General features: G+C 50.6%; 2 protein-coding genes across 2 annotated transcripts; one reads left to right on the top strand and one right to left on the bottom strand.

Moving 5' to 3' along the window:
• Positions 1-7,459: 7,459 nt before the first annotated feature.
• Positions 7,460-10,649, top strand: LOC104541733 (galactose-3-O-sulfotransferase 2-like; the record flags this gene model as incomplete). Its single annotated transcript, XM_010185863.1, has 3 exons — positions 7,460-7,570; positions 8,149-9,100; positions 9,792-10,649. Coding segments are annotated over 3 exons (1,921 nt in total), but the record flags the coding sequence as incomplete, so codon positions are not given.
• Positions 10,650-13,496: 2,847 nt separating this feature from the next.
• Positions 13,497-15,428, bottom strand: LOC104541732 (aquaporin-12-like). Its single transcript, XM_010185862.1, has 3 exons — positions 14,822-15,428; positions 14,123-14,239; positions 13,497-13,678 (listed from the first exon to the last, which is right to left on the bottom strand). Exons 1-3 carry the CDS (start codon positions 15,426-15,428, stop codon positions 13,497-13,499), a joined length of 906 nt encoding a protein of 301 aa, XP_010184164.1.
• Between the last annotated feature and the right edge of the window lie 7,431 nt (positions 15,429-22,859).

The raw sequence follows: 22,859 nt of genomic DNA, 5'->3' as shown, positions 1-22,859 counted from the left end.
GCTGCAGCTGTTCAGCCCAGAGAAGAGTAGGCTTGGGGGGGACCTCAGATGTGTACAAACATCTGATGGGAGGGACTGAAGATGAAGGAGCCAGGCTCTTCTCAGTGGTGCTCCCTGACAGGACAAGAGGCAATGGGAACAAACTAAAATGCATGCAGTTCACCCATGGGAGCTGCCTCTCTCTGCTGAGGAGAGCCCGTGGCACCTTGCAGTTAGAATACCCACTTTCTTTTCTGCTTCCAGACACCCACAGATGGGTCAGCAAATTCTCACATGTAACTTGGTGTCTTTGGAGGAGAAGACATGGACAGTCATTGGGAATTCTTCAGCAGATCCTGAATCCTCCAGGGCCCTGAGGGATCTGGTCTAATGTCAAAGCCACCCTAAAATATACAGGTCTTTCTGCACCTGAGTGATGCCAGCCCTGCAGGCTTCAGAGGCTTCCGGAGAAAACCCAGGTTTGAGAAAGATCACTCTAATCTCTCAGAGGTCTCTGGCAAGGAAACAAAACCAACCGAAAAGAAATGGCAAAGCCTGTTCCCAAGGTGAGTGGAGATGTATTTGGTTGTTCAAAGGCTTCTGATAAGGTGACCAAGATTAAAGAACAAATAAGCGTATGGTTAGGGCCAAAGTCCCAATGCAAGCTGAAAAGCATACAGCCAGAAGCAATTACGTGCTCCTCACCTAAACCAGAGTACCTCCAGCTGTTCTTCAGCCGTCACATCCAAGAGGAGATGGTACTGGCTCGGCCCCTCTGGGACAAGGTCCCATGCCGGCAGGGACCCCATGCAGCTCCACAACCACAGCACATCAGCACTGATCCTATACTCGGCTCTCTCTGCACTTTGCTCCCGACTTCCCAGCAGCAGTCATTTGCTCCCGCTGGCCCTGAGCATCCTTTCGGAGGGAGCTGGTGTCAATGGGCACATCACCGCAGAGCGGGCTGGCTTCCATGACAGAGGAAAGCTGTTGACGTTAATAGGAACTAATTAAATCTGGATGACTCCCTCACTCTATAAAGTGTAAAATTAACTAAATATCAATTTAGGCAGGCACTAATGGGCCAGTAGCTGCCCAGTAGCGGAAGGGGAGGCCCGCTGTGTGATAGATTTCAAAATGACTTGGAAAGCAAACTTGCACATTGCTGATAAGGTGGAGTGCTGATTCTCAGAAGAAAGTCATCTAGAAATTATTGTGGGTCACTTTGTGAATAGGTCTGTCTGGAAACTGGTCTGAAAAGCAAACAGGAAAGAGTTTGCTGGAGGTGGGGAGAAGGCCTGTCCCTCTCTGAAGTTTCTCTCCATCAGGGGTTTTACAGGAGTCTGAAAGACCTTGGAAATTGAGGTGTCCTAGACCCTGATTCCACCACTGTGTCCAGGACTGACTTGTTGCTGAGGAAGCAAACACAAAACTCTTGTCTCTTCACCCTCCTGAGACGAAATCAAGCAGCTTTTCAATGCAAGCTCCAGGTTGCCAGAGTGCAAGTGTCACGGCCAAACTGGCCACGTGTAGGCAGAAAATGACAAAGATAAGTCCTTGATTAAGCAATGCACGCGGAAAGAAAAAAAAAAAATCAAAGAAATAAAGGCAGAACAAAAACATGCAGGGACCAGACAGTGGGAAACAGGACCTTGTGGTTATCCTCAGTGAGGAATAGGACCCAGTCCAACATCGGACCTCATGCCTTCCCTGACTTATCCCAGCAGGAACAACATCCTTCCAGGCTCTCAAAGTCTACCTACCTGCCTGGCTTTGGCAGCACTGTTGTCTATGCATCCCAGCCCTCACGGGAGAACAAAGCTTTGCTGTTTATGCCTGGAAAGCCCTTGCTGGCTCCTCACCTTTGCAAGGAGATCTGTCGTGCCACCCACCTAAAGGTGGATGTTCATGCCTTGGGGCTCAGCAGGGAGTGTTCTTAGCAACAAACAGATCTGCCTTTAGCAAGACCAAACAAAAACCCACACGCGTCTTTCTGCCATGTTATTTTTTTATGCTTTCCCACCAGGAAAAGGCACAAGGTGTAGATGAAAGGAGGCAGAGCACTAGTTGATGTTACAGTGAGGATCAACCACTTGCAAGCCTCAGTGCTCTCCCTCATACGATCCATTTCTCCAGAAATTGGTCCAGCCCCTAAGATTGGAAATCTGGGTTAAAGGTCTCCGCTCCTCCTCACTGGAGAGGCAGTCACCTTTCCACACAATTCTCTTCACTTCAGCCTTGGAAATGGACCAGAGATGCCTGCATCCCAGGTGCAGCTTGTCCAGCAACCCTGGTTAAAACCCACCAGCAGCACCTCAAGACCAAGCAGGAAAGCCATTGCGTGAGAATGGCATGGTCCTGGGTGTCTTGAGGCAAGCTGAGGTCTCCTTGCTCATCATCTTAAGCAGGGCTGAGAGTACAGGGATGGAGGACAGCAAGGGACTGGAGTGTTTGGGGCTTCTCATTTGCCTTCTGCTGAGCTCAGCCCCTTCCCAGGTAGTGAACGTGCACCCACCTAGGAGGTGGTTGTCATAGTATGATGACTCTCTGAGGGTCATACTCAGCAGCGGGCAGCTCAGGCAGTTCTGCACTACCAGGACAGTCCTCACACCTACACAGAAGTTATGAGCCCCAGCAGGACCTGGCTGCCTGGAGAGCAGAGGCAGAGCCCAATCCCTCCTCTACAAAGACACTTTTCACATTTCAAAAGGCACAGCTGCAGAAGATGCATTTGTCTGCCCATATCCTGATAAGGATTTAGCATCTGCCCTATCTCCAGCACCTGTGGAAGAGAAGAGACCACTGAGTGTAGCCTCAGAGGACTGGCATCTCCACCAAGGCCCTCAGGCACTGGTCCACAAGTAGAGCCCCATTCCATCCAGGTTATGCTTGGAAACAGCCTCCCTGGGATGTGATTGCAAGACCTGCCAAGGTCCTGCAGAGGTGGCCTTCAACACTCTTGCACATACAAGGCAGATGACAGCGTATGCTGTGCATCACATCACCAGATCCAAGCAGAAGACAGCTTTGCCTTCTGAGTTTCTCTTCCACAGATGTGTCAAGTCATGCCCAAGAAAGAGGCTGCCAGGCAGCAAACAGGAATACAGGCAATCCTGACCAGGATTACCTACCAAAACTGGACTTCCCATGAGATTCTCATGGACAGACAAACTTATCCTTAGGGAAACACATGAGCTGAGCAGCAGCAGATCCTACAAGTGGCAATCCAGCATGAGGAAACAACTAAAGAGGACCAGGATCAAGCCAGTCTGGGCACTCCCACGTTGATGAGCCTCTGAATGATCTCCAAGGGTGCCCCATGCCCTCCACTAATAGGATGTCTCCCAGGGTCCTGCCTGGGTGATGCTTGCAGACCCCTAAGCCATGGCTTATCCATCTCATCTTGCACAGGGCACGGTTGTACAGAGGGAAGGAGAGGGGAGAAGCACCAACCCTCAGTCCCAACAGCAGAAAGGGGTTTGATCCCCAGCAAATGGCAAGCTAGCCCATGGCTCTCACCCAGCCCCGGACTCCCAGATAAGCCTGGGTGCAGGATGGGTGGAGAACGCGACAGCCCCACAGTAAACTTGTGGTTTCGATGAGGTGGACAGGGAGAGGCAGCGCCTGCCCATGCCAGGGTGAGGGGAACAGCTGCCTTCCTGCCTGTGAAGGAGGAAGCTGAGCCCTTTTGTCCCTCAAAGCCAAAGTCTGGGCTGGAAGTGACTTACCTGCCTGGTGTGCATTTCCTGAGACCCACAGGCAGGGGTGAAGGGAAAGTACACATCGCCAGAGTCCTCCCCACTGGTGCGAGAAGGCAGGTGGGCAGCCACGCATCCTCCGTCTCCACCACTGCCCCAAGGTACATGGTGCCCAAATATGAGAAGCGTGTGGTCCCATTACCTGTGCTTAGGGCCCCTGGTCACACAAAGCCATGGCTGTGGCTTGCTGATGCTGTGCAGAATGCTGGGATGAGCCTTGAAGGGGAAGGATGTGGAGGAAAAGCTACTGAAGAGGGAGGAGAACCTGGTCAAAGGAGCGGCTGCGGACCTTCATCATGGAGGGCAGCCTCCCAGTCCTCCTTTGAGTTGTCTTACATTGCTCACCAGCCAGCAAGAAGCAGACTCAGTGCCCATTTTTTTCTACTGGTACTGGAAAACAGTTGGCTTCCTAGCAGGGCTGTCCTGTTGCTGGTCATCCTGGCAGAGCACAGTTCCAGCACAGGGCATTGAGGACTCTGGGGGAACATGGGAGGCCAGTCTGAAGATGGCAAATACAAGACATCAACGTGTGAAGTGGTGCCTGGAGCAGCAAGTAGGGCAAAGGGAAGCAAAGAAGGGGTGGCCAGGCATTGCTGTAATCCCAGTCCAGGGTGGACAGAGCCAGGCTGCGTTGGAAAGTATTAGCTCCACGCCATGCAGGTGTGCCCCGGTCTGCACAGACCTAAAGACTGTATCAACACAGGGATTTTATCAAGAGCTAAACACTCATGATCAAACCATCTCTGTCCTCAGCTTTGTCAAGAAGTAAATGCAGGACAGCAAAAGGGAAAAAAGGGACAACCACAAAGAGCAGAGCAGGAGGACATGAGGTGTCAAAGCAGAACATCAACTGTCATGGGTGAAACCAAGGAGTAGGACAGGAATGCAGACATGAGTGGCAGGGACACACCCCGCGGTGCCCAGCAGTGCCTGGACAGGCTGCCCACAGCTCTACGCAACATGGCAGTGGTCTGCAGAAGGCAGGTTGAGGCCATGGCAGTGTATGAGTGCCACTCACCGGAGCGGAGGCTGGTCACTCCCTGGGGCAGGCACAGGAGAGCAGGGCACCGGTGAGAAGGTCTCAGGTGCCCACCCCGGGGAGGGGCCGCCAGCCGCAGGCACACAAGTCAGGCTGTAGTTGTTTGCTTTCCATTCTCCCAGTCTGACGATAACCACCCGCTCCACAGCCGAGGCCCCAGCTCACCATGCTGAAAGTCAGAAGGTATTTGATCACGTAAGTGGATTTATTTATTTATTTATTTATGCAAAATACTATTTCCTTAAGTAAAATTCTATTTGTGTCCTACCCAGAGGCCATGCCTTTGTAGGTCCCTCTGTGTTGAGAAACAGTTGGAGATTGAAGTGATGATGGGAATGGGCAGAGAGCTTCTGCTCCGCATAAATGCAGGGAGGTCTGGGTTGAGGGGACTCTCTCTTCTCGTGAAGCTCCAAGGGTGGTGCTGCTCCCCTGCACGTTAAGCAGGGAAATGGCATCTTTTGTAAGGCCTGATACCACAAAAGAAGAGGAATGGCAAAGACCTTGGTAGGGCAAGTAGGATGCTGAGCCCTGCTGTCTTATCCCAGGCAAGGGCTCACCTGCGGAGATGTAGAGCAGAAACGTGTCTCTCTGCAAGCCTTTTACATGGCCAACACAATGAATGCGTCCAGGCTGAGGTGTGCTCCTCCACAGCCTCTGTTTTGGAGAGGATGGATGAGGAGCAGAGAAGGGCAAGGCTTGACTGCGGCAGTGCCCTTTTGCTGGGGGAGAGCATTTCAAGGCAGGACAGCCCTTTCCACACACACCTGCAGCATCCAGGTCGTCACACACCCTGCTGCTAATGTACACATGTTGTTAATTGCCCAGCACATATCTAGCCACAGCAAATCTATAGTCATTTTTCTGCCACCTACCTGCCTGGTGAACTCAGCTTCAGCTCCACCTCCTGCCCAGCCAGCTGAGACCCTGCACGGCTCAGCCACTGACCTCTCCCAGCCAGTGCACTTATTTCTGTGTTGGACAGGGAAGGGACACGGGTCAGAGGGAAGCAGGACATCCTCTCTACTTCAAGTGGAGGGGAAAATTTGGAGGCAAATTCTTCAGCTACAGCCTGCCCACAGCCAGAGGCATTCCCAAGGCTCTGCAGTTTGCTCTCACACCCCAACCTGCCCTACGGGGCAGCATTGACTCCCACCAGCTCCAAGTGCATCCTGGACATCTTCCTGGTGCTTTGATTTCAAGTACTCAACTCTGCCTGCGGATACCCACACCATGATCTCATCCTGACACGTTCAACTGACAGAAGGCTATGAAGGAGTTACCCATGGAAAGCAGTTGAGCCTTGTGATGGCTTGTTGTCCAGATACAAATCCTGCAGCTGCTCCAACCTCCCAGACAAAGGCCTCACACACTACCTATGTCATTTTATCCTGGTTTCGCTTCCTTCAGTGCCACTTTGTGGAACCTTTAATGCAAACTTCAGTGCTGCCACAGCGATCCCTTTCTCAGCGCACCCTCCTTGATGCACATGTGTCCCACCAGAGCCACCCTGGAAGAAGGCTTCTGGCTTTATGCTGGCCTGATCAGGCCCAAACAGCCAGCACCACGGCGCATGTTCTCAACTGGTTGTTCAACCCACACAACAGCCATCTCAAAAGAGGCAGCGGGCTAGCAGCAGAAGGACCTGGGTCTTTCACAAGTTCTTTACAGGTTGAAAGGGACCTCTGTGGAAACAAGTCTAGAGTTATATCTGCACAAAATACAGATATCAGAGTAGCAGAGGGAGCTGCCTACCTCAGCAGCGCTTGCCAGGGAACTGTTGCATCATTCTGCCTTTGCTACTGGGTGCTAGTGCAGATCTCCCCAAAGACAGAGTTCTCTTCTTGCCACTTTTCTTAGGCTGGCCAGGCAGATGAACTCATCATCAACTGAGCATTGAGTGACAGTGAGAGGGGGATCAAGTCTCCAACACGATCTGCCCATCCTGGAGCAACTCCTCCTTCACTGTCTTCCCCCTCTTTGGTCTCTCTGACATCAAGTCATGCACATGTTTGCAACCACTTGTCTTTCATCTGAGCTTGGCAGTCTGCTCCTCCAGGGGAAAATAAGCATGGGTACCTCCAAGTGGCCTGAACGTCCCTGAGCATAACCCTAAACCCTGCAGTGCAGTGCTGATGACTTGAAGAAACCACACTGCTGTTGTAGACAAGGCTAAAACCAGACTAAAAGCCAGGTCACACATTGGAGAAGCCCAGCCGGGGTCCCCATGGTAGTGTCACAGCTGCAGCTGGAGCCTCCAATGGCAAGTGTCGAGAGAAGGGGAGAGCAGGGAAAACAGTTTTATCATCTTTGCTTATAAAGACAGGGTCCTGATATTTCGAGGCCAGGCAGGGCAGGGGTGGCTGCTCCTGCTGCTGAGGTGGGAGCTCCGGCTGTGCCAGTGAGGTGTTCCTGAGCAGCCGAGGGACTTTGCAGTTATCGCTGTTTACCTTTAGGTGCGATATTTGTGTCCCAGCTGGAAATTTCCACTAGGCTACACTGCTTGAGCACAGCCACTGAGGTTTATTGGTTATCGCTGCCTCTGCACCTCTTCCACACATGAAAATGTGACCTTACCTTAATAAAAAAACCAAAAATTAAAAAACTGTCAAGGTCTCTCTCCACCCTGCCTCTCACAGGCATTTCTTCTACCTACTAATGGTCTGAAATGTCTGCTTCCTTGCAGGAAGGTGAAAGCAGTATACAGGTGCCAGCCAGGTCGGCTCTGGGTCGGCTTCAGCCTCCTCATCTTCCTCTTGGTCATGCTTCAAGTCGTGGAGAAGATGCAGCCTGCCAAGTAGGTGCCAAGCGGGATTGCAAACCTGCACCTCATCCTCCAGTCTTTCGCTGACCACTGAGGTGGGCTCAGAACTGCCCTTCTCAAAACCACCCAACAGCATCTTCTTCAGACAGGGAGGAAGATCCAGGTGGGAGAGGACCCCTCAGGGCTCTCTCGTCCAATCCCTGTACTGGCCAGAGCCAGTTCTGGGTCCAGACCAGGCTGCTCTGGGCTTTGTCCTGGCTGCCCTCAAAACCCTTGAGCACCCTCCCAGTCTGGGGTCATCTGCAAACTTTCCTCAGCTTCTCCAAGGCACCTGCACTTCTCTCTCCCTACATCTTCTTGCTTTGTCCCTTTCCACCAGCAGGGCAGGGGCATTAGGGCATTGCTGCCGACTTGTCTTTTGCTTCTCACTCCCAGGTCAGTGGTCAAGTCCTACACCCACCAGTAGTGCTACCCACTCCAAAAAAGAGGGGGAACATGCTTTGGGGTGTCTGCAGGGGGGATGCGTTGGGCTGCAGAGGAGCTGTCCTCTTTGCATGCTCCTTCTGTCCTCTGTGTATTTACAGCTGAGTCTCCCATCCTCCCTGTTACAGAAACTGCCGGTGTGAGCTGGAGCATGCCCTGCAGCAGACCACAGACCACAGCCAGAAGAGGCTGAGCTATGGCCTCCAGTCCCCCGACCTGCTGTGGGAGGACGATCCCCAGCACTGGCAGAGGAACGCCGTGCCCGACCCCACTTTGAGCGAGACCACAGAGGATGTTTTTCAGATGCATCTGTACTTCAACCAGGCAACCCCACTGGAAAGCAGCCCAGGCAGCCAAGAGGAGCACTGGACGTGGCAGCCTGCAGAGAGCAACAGGAAGGTGCAAGCCAATCCTTCATCCACAGGGCTGAAACCCCAGCTTCCTAGCCTGAGCAAAGCAGCCAGAGAGGGTCCTTCTCCAAGTCTTCCTGGGAAGGTCTCCACAGTCTGGGGAGATGCTGAGGCCGTCACCAGCAAATTCATAATCTTTGCACACAGGATGACTGCTGAGGAGCACAAGAGAACGTCACCACCAGAAACAACGCAGGTCGCGGCACAGAGCCGGTCTCAGCCTCAAGCCATGGGTTCCCCACACCATCAGTTGGGCAACTCACTCAAACATGCTGTACCTAATTCAGCTCCACCTCCACAGGCAGAGGACTTTTACAAGGCAGACCCGGAGAGGGGATATTTCCCAAGCTGGACAGAAGTCTCAAAGGTTGATGAGGTGACTCTTGGAGAAGGCCAGCAGGCCAGAGGGGTCTCCTCTCAAGGGCAGACCTGTAAGCCCAAGACTGACATTGTTTTCCTGAAAGTCCACAAGAGCGCCAGCAGCACTGTCATGAATATTCTGTTCCGCTTCGGCGAGACACACAACCTCACCTTTGCCTTCCCCATCGGGGGCGGCAACCAGCTCTTCTACCCACGCCCCTTCTTGGCGAAGTTTGTGCGGGGCTTCTCCCCCAGAAACCCTCAGCATTTCAACATCCTCTGTCACCACATGCGATTCCTGCAGGCAGAGGTACAGGGAAAGTCACGATTGATTGGGAGGGGCAAAGGGGCAGAGTGAGAGAGAGGTTTGTGGAGAGTAAGTTGGGAAACCCATAGAACTTGTAAACTCTCCAGGGATGAAGGTGGATGAAGACAGGATTGACCCCAGGTGCCTTGCATGTTGTGGGCATCTCCCAAGAGCTTCTGTAAACAAGGTTTGATGAATCATTGTGCTGTCAACTAAGACAAGCCAGTGGACAGCATCTGTAGCAGTCAGCAACCATCATCTTGTTCTTGTCTGGTGGGCCCTTGGAAGATGTCTTGCTCCCTGGGCAGGCCCAGAGGGTACCAACTGCAAGAGGACAACACCTAAAGCACATCAGTTCAGGTCAGTCGTGTCCAGCATCCACCCTTCTGGATGCCATTGCGGACACGCAGATATGGGGAAAGGCAAGGAAGCAGGACATATCTCAAGTCCAGACAGGTCACCCAGCTGTGTTAGTGGGTAGTAGAGAGCTTTGGTCACTGCTCTCCCTGTGTATCTCTTCTGAGGCTCTTCCACAGCTGACACAAACATTCCTTTGATGAGCTGCACCCTGAAACCCTCTCCAGCACCTCCCATCCTGGCAAGCGTTTCTGCTTTCCAGCAGAGCACAGGATTGTGCAGGAACAGGTCCCTTCTCCCTGCCCCAGCTTTAAAACTTCCTTTTTCTCCTCCACAGGTGCAGAAAGTGGTGTCCAGCTCAGCCGTGTACTTCTCCATCCTGAGGAACCCCGTGCAGCTCATGGAGTCCTCCTTCACATACTACAAGGGCACATCGGCTTTCTCCCGCGCCCACAGCCTGGAGGAGTTCCTCAGCCAGCCCTACCACTACTACAACCCCACTGACGGTGACAGCCACTACGCCAGGAATCTCATGACGTTTGACTTTGGCTTCAACCCCGATGGAGATGTCTCCACCGAGCGTGTACAACTCATGCTGAAGGCCATCGAGGCATCCTTTGACCTGCTCCTCATCTCTGAGTACTTTGACGAGTCCATGGTGCTGCTGAAGGAGGTGCTGTGCTGGGACCTGGACAGCGTTGTCTCCTTCCCACTCAACAGCAGAGACAGCAGCACCAAGTCCCCCCTCTCGGACACCATCATGAAGAAGATAAAGGAGTGGAACAGGCTGGACTGGGAAATCTACGCCCACTTCAACAGGACCTTCTGGGAAAGGATCGACCGAGACATCGGCAGGGAGCGCATGCAGCAGGAAGTCAAGGCGCTTCGGGCAAGGCAGGCAGAGCTGGCGAGGACCTGCCTGCAAGGGACAGGCAGCGTGGCACCCAAGGACATCAAGGACTCTTCCCTGCGGCCGCTGCAGCACGGCAGCGCAAAGATCCTGGGCTATAACCTCAAGCAGGGCTTGGACAAGGAGACGGAGCTCATGTGCCGGCGGCTGGTGACCCCCGAGCTGCAGTACAGCAGCGCGCTCTACAAGAAGCAGTTTCCCCAGAAGCCACCCCAGACCCCCCAGCCCGCTCCCTCTCGGCAGGGTCATGCCCTGCGCCACAGGCTGGAGGACACCCAAAACTGAGCCACCGTGTCCCCTCCAGGCACTCTTCTCCAGCTGCCTTTTGTTGAGGACAGCGAGGCACTAGCCTCCAGGGCTCGGGGGCTGCTTCCGCCCCGGGGTGGGGGCAGGCAGGCTGGGACGCTGCCACCCACCAGAGACCCTGGCCACCTCTCTCCATGCAGGACAGTGTGGAAACTCTCGGGTGCTACACACTGCCATGGAGCAGGATGGGCTGCAACAGGGGGTCAAGACTCAACAAGACTTGGCACATCCAGGGTGGGTCCTGAGCAAACAGGAGAAACACCCAAAGTGAGGAGCAGAACCAGGAGGGGACCCCAAGTCCCCAGTCCTGCACTGAAGACCACAACAGCACAAGGCCAAGTTGTAAATCAGAGCTGCAGAGCTCGATTTACAACTTGGGAAGGAGTCTGTCTGTCCAGCTGTAGCTTGCCTCCGCTGCTCCTTAATGTTACTGTGCTGGAAAAGCAGCTTCTTAATTAAAAATAACAATATTCACTGACACTTCTATTAAGTTCTCCTTAATTTACACCAGTCTGCCCAGCAGACGATCTCCCCAGCAGCCCAAGAAACAGACCTCAAACATCTGGAAATGCCCTGGGAAAAAAGAAATAAATAAAATAAAATTAAATTAAATTAAAAAACAAATAAACAAACAAAACCAACCAAAAACTAACAAGGAAAGAAAAAAAAAATCAGCATTTTGTTGCCCTGACTGTGGTTACATGCTGCCTTCAGATGCTGCACTTGTATGCTGCATTTATAGGACCAGGATCCTACCTTGGAGCTGATGCCGTCATCTTGGTGTCAGACTGCAAGTTAAATACCAATGCAGCCAGGAGATGTCTCGTGAGTGTCTCTGCAGCGTCCCCACCCACCCCTTGGAGCGACCAGAGGAATATTCTATGCTCTGCCTGGGGAAAACGACCACCAGAATGGGTGGTGGGCTGGTCAGCCTTACTTTTCACCTCCTACATTCATCCTCAAATCAAAAGCAGAGCCAGTTTGGATAAACAGAGGCCCCATCTCAGGATTTTCAGCACAATTTCCCAACTAAAAGAGGTTCAGAAAAAAACTGCCAGGGGTATCTGAGTATCCCAACATCCCTTGGCCAGTCATGCAGAGCCTCAGAAGTTTGGGTGCCCACTCAAAGGTGCCCAGTTTGGGCAGTATAAAGCCAGGCTGTGTTCCCACCACCCTGCCCCAGAAGGGACTGGGTAGCACTGAGCATGATGCAAGGGGCATCATTTTTGGGGCATTTGCTGTGTGGGTTTTTGAGGTGTTATTTGTTCCATAGTGTTTCATCTCTAAGGCATCTCAGCATCTCGCTGCATTGATCCCTTCCCTTGTTCCTCCTGCTGGGACGTGATGTGGGCTCGTGGTTTGCAGAGGTCCAGCTCCCCTCTGGGTTCCCTGGTGGTCTCTGGTTCACCTCAGAGGGAAATCCCACACAGGAGGAAGGGCGAAGGGCAGCATCCCCAGGGTACCCCCAAAAACCCACAGGTGACATGGGAGGGTGCAGGCAGCACCACATGCCTGGGTATCAAACCCACATCTGATGCCTTCCCTCCAGATTTTAATCGAGTGCCTCTGTAAGCAGGAGCAGATCTTGCCTGCTCAAGCAGTCCTGCAAAATTGACTATTTTCAGCGAAATGCAAGACCTGGCCATTTTTGGCAAGGGCAGTGGAGACCTCTGTCCAGGCATGCCTGGTGGCCCTGCCCCAGGGATGCTGCACGTGGGATTGCCCCAGCCCCTGCTCTTCCCTGTGAGGACACCCTTGGGGTGCCCCAGCTCCTCCACTGCCTGGGGGCAGCCCCGTTTACCTAAGCAGGCATTTCCACCCAGATTACCCCCCTTCCAGAGCAAGCAGCAAGGCAGGACAGAGTCAGTTCAGACATCTCCATGGCATCTCCCATTGTTGGGGATCAGATGGGATGATCTCCACCGACAGAGCTCACAGGAATGACACTGCTCACCTAAATGTCAATCACAACATTTATTTTTTATTATTGTCACAAACTGTAATTTTGTCTTTAGGAACAGACAGAGAAGAGCCCGGGGATGCACTTCCTCACCCATGCCAGCCGCTTGGGTCTCATTTTTCAATCACAGTCACTTTGTGCACCATTTCTTGATACCTTACAGCACACAAACCCCAGGCTAAGCACTGCGTCCACAGCAGAGCATGAACTCCCTTGCCCTGGAGCATGTTTAATTCCTCTCCAAGAGCTGCCATGTTCAGCCTGTGCCATTCAAGGACCTCAGTTTAACTCAAAGAACACCTATTTTTCACCAATAACTATTTAGTAAGTCAAAAGGTCAAAGCTGGCTTCCTCCTCATCCCGAGTTTCCAAGTTGGTTACTGGTTTACGCTTTGTTTTTACGGCCGCAAGAGACCCAGTCAGATTATTTCAAGCAATACACGATGCAATAACCTGGGGGAGTTGCTCAAGCCTACCACGTAATGGACCCAACTTTCTGTAAGCTTCCTGGCAATACAAGACAACATGCAATTTATGCAAAAATATTAAGGGTTTTTTCCCCCACCGAGCCAGCAATGCAGGCTTGAAACGTTTTGGACTCTCCAGGAAGAGTTTCAAAGCTATTCCCAGAGGAACTCAGGGTTTCAGACATCCTGCAAGGCCGGCTTGGCCCATACCCTTGCCATGCTTTAAAAAAAAAAACCAAAAAACAACAAAAAAACCCCCAAAACATAAAATCTCACCCTGTGGTAGGGACCGAATGGGCAGGATGGACGCTGGGTGGGACAAACAGCAAAATCCTCCGTGCTGGGAAACCCACTCCCAGGAGAGGGGCTGCAGGGACCCCCTCGGCCCCCATCTGCGGCTCAGGCACGGGGCTCAGGGTGGCTCTTCTCCCCTTTCCTCTTCCGCCACAGCTCATCAGCCTCTCTGTGCACTGCCACCCTCACCTTGGGCATCTTGTATTTGCTTTTCTGGCTGTAAAAGAGGTTTTTCTGGAAGAGTCGCGGGATGTTGCCTTGGTAGAGCAAGAGGGCAGCGAGCATCCCTGAAACGAGAGCGTGGACCCTTTGTGTGTGCTGCATTGAGCACCTCCAGCTTCCCCACAGCTCCACAGGGATTTTCAGGCCCTTGCCACAACCTTCATCATGACCAAAAAGTTGCTCAGCACCACTGAAGCCCCCACTGACAGCATCTGAAAGACCTCTGCTGCGTTACTTTAAGAATGTAACCATTGCATCCTTAATATCATACCGTGGCTTGTTTTGACCCCAAGAGGCCACAGATTGTGTAGAAATTGGATTTTAAAAAACAGAGAGCAAAGGGATGACTCAAGTGACAGGGAAAGGGGAGAGAAAAGGACACTTGTCACTAGTAGGACCCATGCTCAGCCCTTTGCCAGGAACAGTTTGTGTTATGCCTGGCATTTCTGCCTCACCCATTGCCCCCCACATCAACCCCTACCCCCCGGTACCTTCCGGGCAGATCTTACCTGCGAGGGGCCCCAGCCAGTAAACCTGGACATAGTCCCAAAAGCTGCTCCCCGAGCAGTGGAAAGTGGTGGCCGTGGCCAGGGCAGGGTTGAAGAAGGCCCCCGTGAAGGGTCCGGCTGTGTGGTAAGAGAAGCACGCCCATCAGTTGCACTTGCAGTCTTTGAAAGACCAGCAAAGAGCTGGACCAGGAGAGCCATGACCCCTCCTGCCTCCCACAGCATGTCTGTTGTGCCCAGTGTCACTGGGACTGTGTGACAGCAATGAACAGGGAAATCCCACCCCTGTCACCTGGAGCTTTGCGGGAAGCAGAGGAGCTCAGTGCAGGACTGAGAGGTTGCGTCAGGGGATCCTGAAGCTCCCAGTCTTGGGGAAAGCTATGGCTTCTAATGTGCCGGCATCTCACTTGCTGCTGTTTTCATCCCAAAATGAATATTGCCCAAAATATGCAGAAAACAAACATCAAGGCCAGGGTGGACAGGGCTTTGAGCAGCCTGGGCTGGTGGGAGGTGTCCCTGCTCACAGCAGAGGTTGCACTGGGGGAGTTTTAAGGTCCCTTCCCACCCAAACCATGCTGTGACTCCACAATTCTAGGATCTCTAGCAATCAATTTCTCTGAAGTCCCAGAAAATGAAAAAGGGGCAGTTTCTCTCCCATAGTGTTTTTCTAAATGGCTTTTAAGAAAGGTGGGTGCTGCTTACCTGTATAGGTCAGGAAGGTGACAGTGGCAGCCAGGGCAGGGACCCGGTACATGGGGTGACTCTGTCGCAACTTGAGGAGGAGAAGGTGGAAAAGGAAAGAGCAGGTGCCTTCCGCAAAGGCAGCCTGGTGCAGAGACACGCGGATGGAGGAGCTGCACTCTGACGCTATCAAGTTCTGGATGAAGTGGAAATGTGTCAGCTCACAGGACCAGTAGAGCTTGGTGAGAGCCCAGCCCAGTCCCACGCCTGCACCCTGGGCCAGCAGCTTGGCAGCAGTGGCAGCGAGGTTGGACTCGAGGAGCAGGAACTCCTGGAGAGACACAGTCGGGTTGGAGGATGCTCCGTCGAAAGAGGCACCGTGAGCCATGAAGAGGACGAAGAGCAGAGTCAGGACAACATCTGGGCCAAAGCCACCACTCCATGGGCCGATCTCCAACAGCATCCTCAGCTCAAGGCAGCTCGTGCACAACTGTAACGAGCCAGCAAGTTCTCTGGCAAGGCAGCCGTACGCTCCAGGAGACAGAAGCCTTTTGGAAATCCACCTGAGCGCCTGGCACACCCCAACAACCAGGAAAAAAAAAGCAATGGAGACATTCAGGCCAGCCATGGCAATCCTGCGCTGGGCAGAGAGACTGGAAGGAGCAGAGAAAGCTTCTGCACCTTTTCTTTATAAGCCCACGTGTAAGCAAACGTGGCGCAGCCCAACAGGCTTGGGAAATGCCACATCTGCTGCCCTCTCCTCTGCGGGGCAATGCCTGCTGCCACAGAGTGCTGGTGGACTCACCCGCAGCTGGATCAGACCATAAGTCATTTGTCCCACCAAGCCGGTCCTGGTGCTATCTCCACCATGCAGTCACTGAGCCTCCAACCCATCTACATGTGAGAGCCTGCAGCCGCTCTCCAGTGCTGCTCAGGTCTTCCAGAAGGACCAAAAGCCTTCATTTCATCTCTGCTTGGCACCATAAAATGCAACCTACTGCCCCAATAATCCCAAAGCCTGGGATGCGAGGGGGACTCATAGAAAGCCAGCAACCCATACAAGGAGTACACATTTCTCCAGGTCAGAGCCAGTCCAAGCCACAGCAAAGTTCATCTTTGGCCAATTTGAAAGCCTGGCTTGGTTACAGCTTCCTCTCCTTACCCTAAGGCCTCTCCTTGTTTTAGTGGTGGCACTAACTGCATGTGCATTTTGGTGACAGTGACATTTCATCTCCTCCTGCTGGTAACACTCCCACTGGGGATAGGATCGTTCCAAGCTCCACTGAGAACACCCCATGGTGTCATCATGACCTGACTTCTGAAACACACACCATCCAAACACCTGAAGACATTTCGGTTTGACCTTTTTAGCCCCACACACAACCCCAGCAGTTGCACCCTCTGCCCCAGCTCCCGCCAGGTCACTGAGGATGCACTTCTGTGGGAAGAAAGGGTACGGAGAGCAACGGGAAGCACAGGAGCAGTGCAGGGATGGGGTGGATGATGTCATGTTATCAGGGTCTCACATTTAACAGACCATCGGCAGCTTAACACATGCGAGGAGCCAACGCCTTTTACTAACACCATTTTATTTTCCACCTTCCCAGTTGATCATAACAGAAATTGCCAGGAGACGTAGGTTTGAAGCACACTTGGGCCAGGGATGAGGTACTTCAAACAGTTCAAGCCAGCTATGGCAACACAGACCAACCCATGAACACCTCTCCCTTATGGCCCTTGCTGCAGCGAGAAGAACCATGATGTTTCGGTAGGTTTTTGGAGATGTTTGCAAAGGTCACAGCCAGCCTCAGCATCTTCTGCTGTAATATTCTCCCTCCTTTCATCTTCATTTCTGCAGTTATTGCTACCACCAAGTGCCCACCCGAGGGTGCTCTGGGGACAATACCTGGTCCCCAGCGATCACCACATGCAGCACTTGCTCTGGAAACCTTGGAAAGGCCAAGCAACATCCTCCCCACCAGAACTGTCCTGGTTTTGGTTGGCCTGCCACAAAACTTACCACAATTTCACCATTTTTAACCCATTTCTCTCTCCAGAAGAGAGGGTAAGAGTGCACCTTTCACCTCAAATGCACAAACAACCTTGCCGGAATAGAGGGAGACGAAATGTGCTTTAAAAGACTCAAAAAATTAATACCATTGACCTCCCAAAAATTCACCTCTGGCAGCGTCAAGCTGCTGGTCATACAAAGCTCCTCATCGTTGCAGAACAGACCACAAAATATTTAAGATCACAACCCAAGGAGTTTCTTTCCATTTCCCCTACTTTGGCGTTTCTCAAACTTCCATTTGTAGAAACTTTCTTCCTCTTCCTCCAGTCACAGCTGTGACATGGAAAACATCATGACACCCATGGTAAAACCAGACAAAAAACAGCCCAACACCTCTTCCTTCCCACAGGAACTGGTTTTACCCTTCTCAAGTATTTTGAGAGCTGGGCCTCAGGAAGTAAATGTTCAGAGGGCTTTAAAAACTATTTCCCGTCCATCACCTGTAATTATGCCCGCAGCACATCCTGCAATCATGGGACACTTAACCCAGGCTGGACAGAGGAGCAGGAAGCTGTCACTTACAAGGATAATTAGGGGATAAAATAACGGCAGTAACAGGTACGCGAGCGGCTCCTTTCCGCCGCGTACCTGTTACTTTGCTGTGCTGCAAAGGCAAAGCCCCTGCAAGAGTCCACACGGCTTTGCACTGCTGCTCTTCTAGAAACAAAACTGTCTCAAAATTCAGATATTCCCATGGAAAACCACTTTTCTGTGGCTGAATATCAGTGTCTTTCCTAAACCAAATTTGCTTTCAGGGCTGTCAAGAACTATAACAGCTTAAAATGCAGATTTTTAAATGGTGGGTTTTTTAGCCATGGAATAGGAACAAGATGGCATTTCCACAGTGAAGTAAAGCACACAAAGAGGTAACAGCTACAGCAGACCAGAGCTGTAAGGTTATTTAAGGAAAGTTTTACTGGGCAGGGCGGTGGATAAGAGCTTTCCAAGAGCAGGCATCTGTTACCAGCTGTTGCGACAAGGCAGCAGAAACCTGGCAGCAGGTTTCCTCCCACATGCCTTGAGCCACATCAGCATCTTCTCCGCTGAGCCACAGTTACAGCGAGTTGGATTCATTATTCACAAGCCCTTGAGAAATCACCAGAAACTGGAGGCTGTGCATTGAGACATGTCTGTGCATTGACACATACTCACAGCTCTTCCAGCCCCATCCTCTTCTCTACTGACTCAATACAACTCCAAAGCAGAAGTCTAGTGGCCTTCAAATGTCCTAACGAGAATGAGCAATCATTAACCTCCCAGTGGGCAAATCCCATTCAAAAGGAAAATAAGAAATAAAAAACAATAATCTGTCCCCCCAGGCTGTTTCAATAATGTCCTGGTTTGAGCTAAAGAGAACTAATTCTCTAAACCTCGACAAATCATGAGGTCAATAGGTAAATGGGACTGGCAGTGAAGTTAGGATGGGCTGGAAGATATTCCCTCTGCAGACACTGCCTGGCAGACAGGAACGGGAAAAAGCAGCATGACCACTGCGATAAGGGAAGGAGTGAGAGAAGCTGCACCAGCCCTGCCCTCTGCCCTCGTACAGGCTGCAGGTAAAGAAATTACAGTCAGAAATTCACTGCTCTCACTTGTTGGCATTTTTCCTCCACCCTCCCAAGAAAAAAAATAATCTTAGAGTTCAAAGTGTGGAAAAAAGCTCTTGTCCACCCTCCCAAGAAAAAAAATAATCTTAGATTAGAGTTCAAAGTGTGGAAAAAAGCTCTTCAAAAAAACAGCTTCGTCCACACATCTGGAAAGCACCAAGAATTTAGCTGAGCCCAGCACGCTTTCACGTACCTTTCTCACATGACTGAGGACGGCTATTTTTACTAAAAACAATGCTCAGAGCAAAATGTAAGTTATAAAAATAGGAAAAAATGCAGCTGTACAAATCCCTGGGAGCAGGCATTTGCCAAGAACTGCCGTGCTTGCGCACGAGCCACGTGAATCACACCAAAATCCAACACTTTTGTTCAGGCACCACTGTGAAAACACTAAATAGAAAGATCTTCAGTTTTCAGCCACCCTGGTTCCAACCAGCAGGCTGCTGGCACAGTTCAAGTAATTGTGTTCAACTCTGTGGTAAACTCACTGCAACCAAACAGCAGCCCTGAAAGGGAGAAATTGTTGCCCCCAACTTTACTATCTTGAAGAACATTGTTTTAAATACCCAATAAATGGACCCAAAAACACAGGACTGCTCTTGGTTTTAGTCTATGCCAGGTATATGCAAGAAAGGGATGAGCAAGTTCCAGAAGATGGTCCCTTCCAACTCCTAACATTCTGTGATTCTGTGAAGACCTAATAGGATTTAGCAACGTTCAGCGTGTGCAAACCACATTCAGCCAAAACCCTGCTCTCCTTCAAGCAGCACAAGTACCGGTACAAGAGCCTTCTCCCTCCTGCCAACTTTTTCCCCCACAAATCAAATGCAAAATCACTTAAATGCAGAGTTAGAGAACATCAGTTTAAATGCATAAAGGGTCAATTATATATAAAGACAAAGATACTACAAAAAGTTAATTAACCTGAAGAGACAGTGCTTTGTGCAAAACATTCTCATGTCTGGTTGAAAAGGCTTCTGAAGACAACTTGTTTCTTCATTTCCTTTTGTCAGTGGTATGAGCAAGCTTGTACAACATGCAAGAAAGGAGAAGAGATGATTTCCCAATAACACACGGGAAACACACAACACGATGAGTCCTTGACATTCTCACAACCAAGACAGAAACATCATCTGGATTTCAACTGAATCAGTCTCAAAGTAAATTTGTTGCCACGTCGTTTGCTTTAGCAAGACCTGCACGCCAACACGCCACAGCATTTTCGTAGTTTCGACGAAGCACGTGAGCAAGTCTCTGCAGCCAACCAACAGGCCCCATTGCTCTCATCCCAAGTCCTAGGCAAGCTGTGACACCCAGCATCCTCATCCCAGGGGGCTCTGCTGGTCAGACGCCAAGCAGCGGGGACAGTACAGAACCAGGAGCAGCATCTTCCAAGCAGGCACCGGGACAGCTCATTCCCCCGCATCTCCTGTGCCATAATGTTTATATGCAGGATACTGGATGATATTCACAGTGCAAAATAAAGCAGTCTTGTTCAGAATAGTTACTGGAATATCATCCTATTGCCACAATCGCAGTTTACTGGCCCATCAGTCCCACCCCAGTCACTACCAAAAGGCTACCTGACAGCAAATGTATGGTGGAAGACAAAACCATGACGAACTATGCTGGTCTTTGCTTTCCTCCCTTCCCAAGATTTCTCTTCCATGGCGGGTGAAAAAGGTGTTTCAGAGCTGCTCTCCTCCCATCAGGGATCTGGAGCACGTTGGAGGAGGCATAACCATCTGCCAGCAGCGCATGGCGGCAAGGAAAGCTTGCAGTTCTCATGAGGTTGGGACAGACAGTGATGAGTAATACAATTTTATAAGAAACAGGGCAGGCTAGTATAGCATAAAATGATATCCACTGCAATTAAAGCATTCGTAAGAAGCTGAATTACTAACAAATACATTCTGTTAATCTCATTAAGACAACTAAACATGTACTCTTTTCAGCTCCTCTTGTCTTAGAGGGTATAAACTCATGACCGGGAAGGGGGAAAAAACAATTTTTTTTTTAAAAGTTTATTTCTAGCCCTGAAAGAACAGTTATTAAACAAAGTCAACAAATACAGTAGTTAATATTGCAGTAACAATTAAATAACATAATGGGATTAAATTACACAAAAGGCAACATTAAAATCTGAAGACAGTTTAAAAAAAAAAGAAAGCTTGCACCTACTTCCATTTCCATTGAGAACGTGAGGAACAGAGAGAAAAATGGACCAGAGACATTTATTTCTTCACCTCCAGCTGGAGAGACCCTTAAACAACCTTGCCCCATCCCCAGCCCACTCAAAGGGACCCAGCCTCTCCCATCCGCTTCAGCCACACCTTTTGCACCTCCCTGGGGAGGAAGCCTATGATCCGTCTCATTAACACCTAGGCAGGTCAAAGTGCACATTCCCAGCGCCATGGTTGTTTTTAACAAAAAGCCTGGTTTATTCTATGGTAACAAGAAAATCCCAGGAGTCACACATTCCCTGCACACTCGCAACTCGGCCATAAGCTGCCTGGCTCCATATGCCCAACTAACCACACCGTGGTACGTTACATTTCAGATGTATATTTGATTAGAATCTGACTCAGAAGCTTATGCTGGCACCCAAGAGAGAGCAAATCCCAGCACTCTGGAGGCAATCCTTCCCTTATCATATATCTACTCCAACTCCAGCCAGTGTCTGCCTGCCCCAGTGACACCCCAGGGCTGAGCAGCCCTGCAGCAAGTGTTAAGGATGCTGATCTGCTCCCTTCAGGGGCAAAAAAATAGAACCAAACCCAAACACAGCTTGCAATTTTCAATCTTGCAGACACATCCAACTGACCTTGTTAGAAAAGTGGTTTCTGACCCACTAAGACACACAAGCACAGCATGGCCACCTTTTCCCTGGCTCACCTCTTCTGCCAGCTCCATCTCTGGCCCCAATTTCTGGCAGCAGCAGGAGGTAACAAACCTCACCACGTAACAATAAAACCACCGCGTGGGGAAGGGGAGGTGTGGGCACTTCGACTCCAGAGCTAACCAACATTGCAGGTCACACAGCAAGTGCCAAGATACATTTTGGTAACTTCTGGATTGGGCCAAGTTTTGTGTGCTAAGATGGCTGAAAGTTTGGAAATCATCTCCTAAGTAGATTAAATTGGGCAAATTTTCTAACATGTTTTAAACCATTCTCATTCACCAATAAAAGTGAACTAATAAGTTAAAGATATTCATGTTTTCTTGGTTTCCTATTTTAAAATAAACCTAAATTTATTGCAAGTTATCTTATTGTCTAGTTTGTGTCATCAAAAAAAAGGAAATAAAAAAAAGGAAAGAAGAAAGAAAAGCTCCCAGTTTAACTCTAGCACAAGGATTTTCACAAAGTCCATTGCCAGCAATGGACAAAGAGGGAACCAGCAGTATGACGAGGATTTTTTCCTCAGCCAAGCCTCCTCACTACTTCATTTGATCAGGGAGCCAGACACACTCAAACCAGGGGTATCACCATTACAGTGTTTCCAGCGCCCATGGCTCGTCATCCATTTTGCCTGGGAAATGCATCTAGAATCACTTGCCTGGAATACAATGCTTCCTCAAATTTAAAACCAGAACTACTCTTACACTTCCAGCTAGAGGGATTTATTCATCTGATGGAACAGTTAATGAGATTTATCCCAACGCAAGGTTTGACTACCACGCAAGAGCGGAACGCGAGCTGAACCGCAATACTGCAGTGCTCTGCACAGCAAGGCATCTCCCTGGTACCACACCAGTTCCTAGAAGCTATGAGTCACAGCAGCAAACGCTGTGAGACCCCAGCCCCACTTTCCCCCCATCAACACAAACAGCCTCCGCCGTTCCAGCCAGCCACTCACAACTGGAAGTTGGTTTTGTCATACCTTGGCTAGCAGCCCCCAAAATGTAGCTATCTCTATCACTATACAAATACCAAAATTATCTGAAAATTGCTATCTTCTGCCAGCAACATTTGTAAAAGCGTGCAAAAAACTTTTATTCAGGGTCCTCCATCCATACCTCTATCTATCCCAGGTCCTGCCCCACTGAGAATGCAATAAAATCCCACTAAAGTAACAGTTATGCTTTCACAGAATCATTTGGCACATTGTAACTACAGTTAGCTTTTCATTAAACTGCTGGGGAAGTTGAAATGCATAGACTGAGGCACTAGAAGAAGCCAGAGCACAAGCTTCTACACTTGCCTCTGGTAACACCTCAGGAACTCAACCGCTCCAGTTGCTCACTGTCCTTCAGAGGGAGGCACTTTCGCTTGCTTTGAATGTTTGACCTCAGCCATTCCAGCTGGTCCAACGTCTTTAGTGAGAAAGGACACACCACATCTCCTTCAGCCTCGAACTAGCCGGTTAAATAAGCCCCATGA

The sequence above is a fragment of the Mesitornis unicolor genome, unplaced genomic scaffold, assembly GCF_000695765.1.
Source record: "Mesitornis unicolor isolate BGI_N332 unplaced genomic scaffold, ASM69576v1 scaffold7886, whole genome shotgun sequence".
In the NCBI taxonomy this organism is placed as follows: domain Eukaryota; kingdom Metazoa; phylum Chordata; class Aves; order Mesitornithiformes; family Mesitornithidae; genus Mesitornis; species Mesitornis unicolor.
Note: the sequence above shows the minus strand (reverse complement) of the source record. Positions and strands in the feature narration are given on the sequence as shown.

Coding starts and splice junctions, on each gene's coding strand:
- LOC104541732 (XM_010185862.1), bottom strand. CDS start 15,428: ATGGCTGGCCTGAATGTCTCCATTGCTTTTTTTTTCCTGGTTGTTGGG. Junction 14,240..14,821: donor CACCTTCCTGACCTATACAG/GTAAGCAGCACC, acceptor CTTACCACACAG/CCGGACCCTTCACGGGGGCC. Junction 13,679..14,122: donor CTGGCTGGGGCCCCTCGCAG/GTAAGATCTGCC, acceptor CTCTCGTTTCAG/GGATGCTCGCTGCCCTCTTG.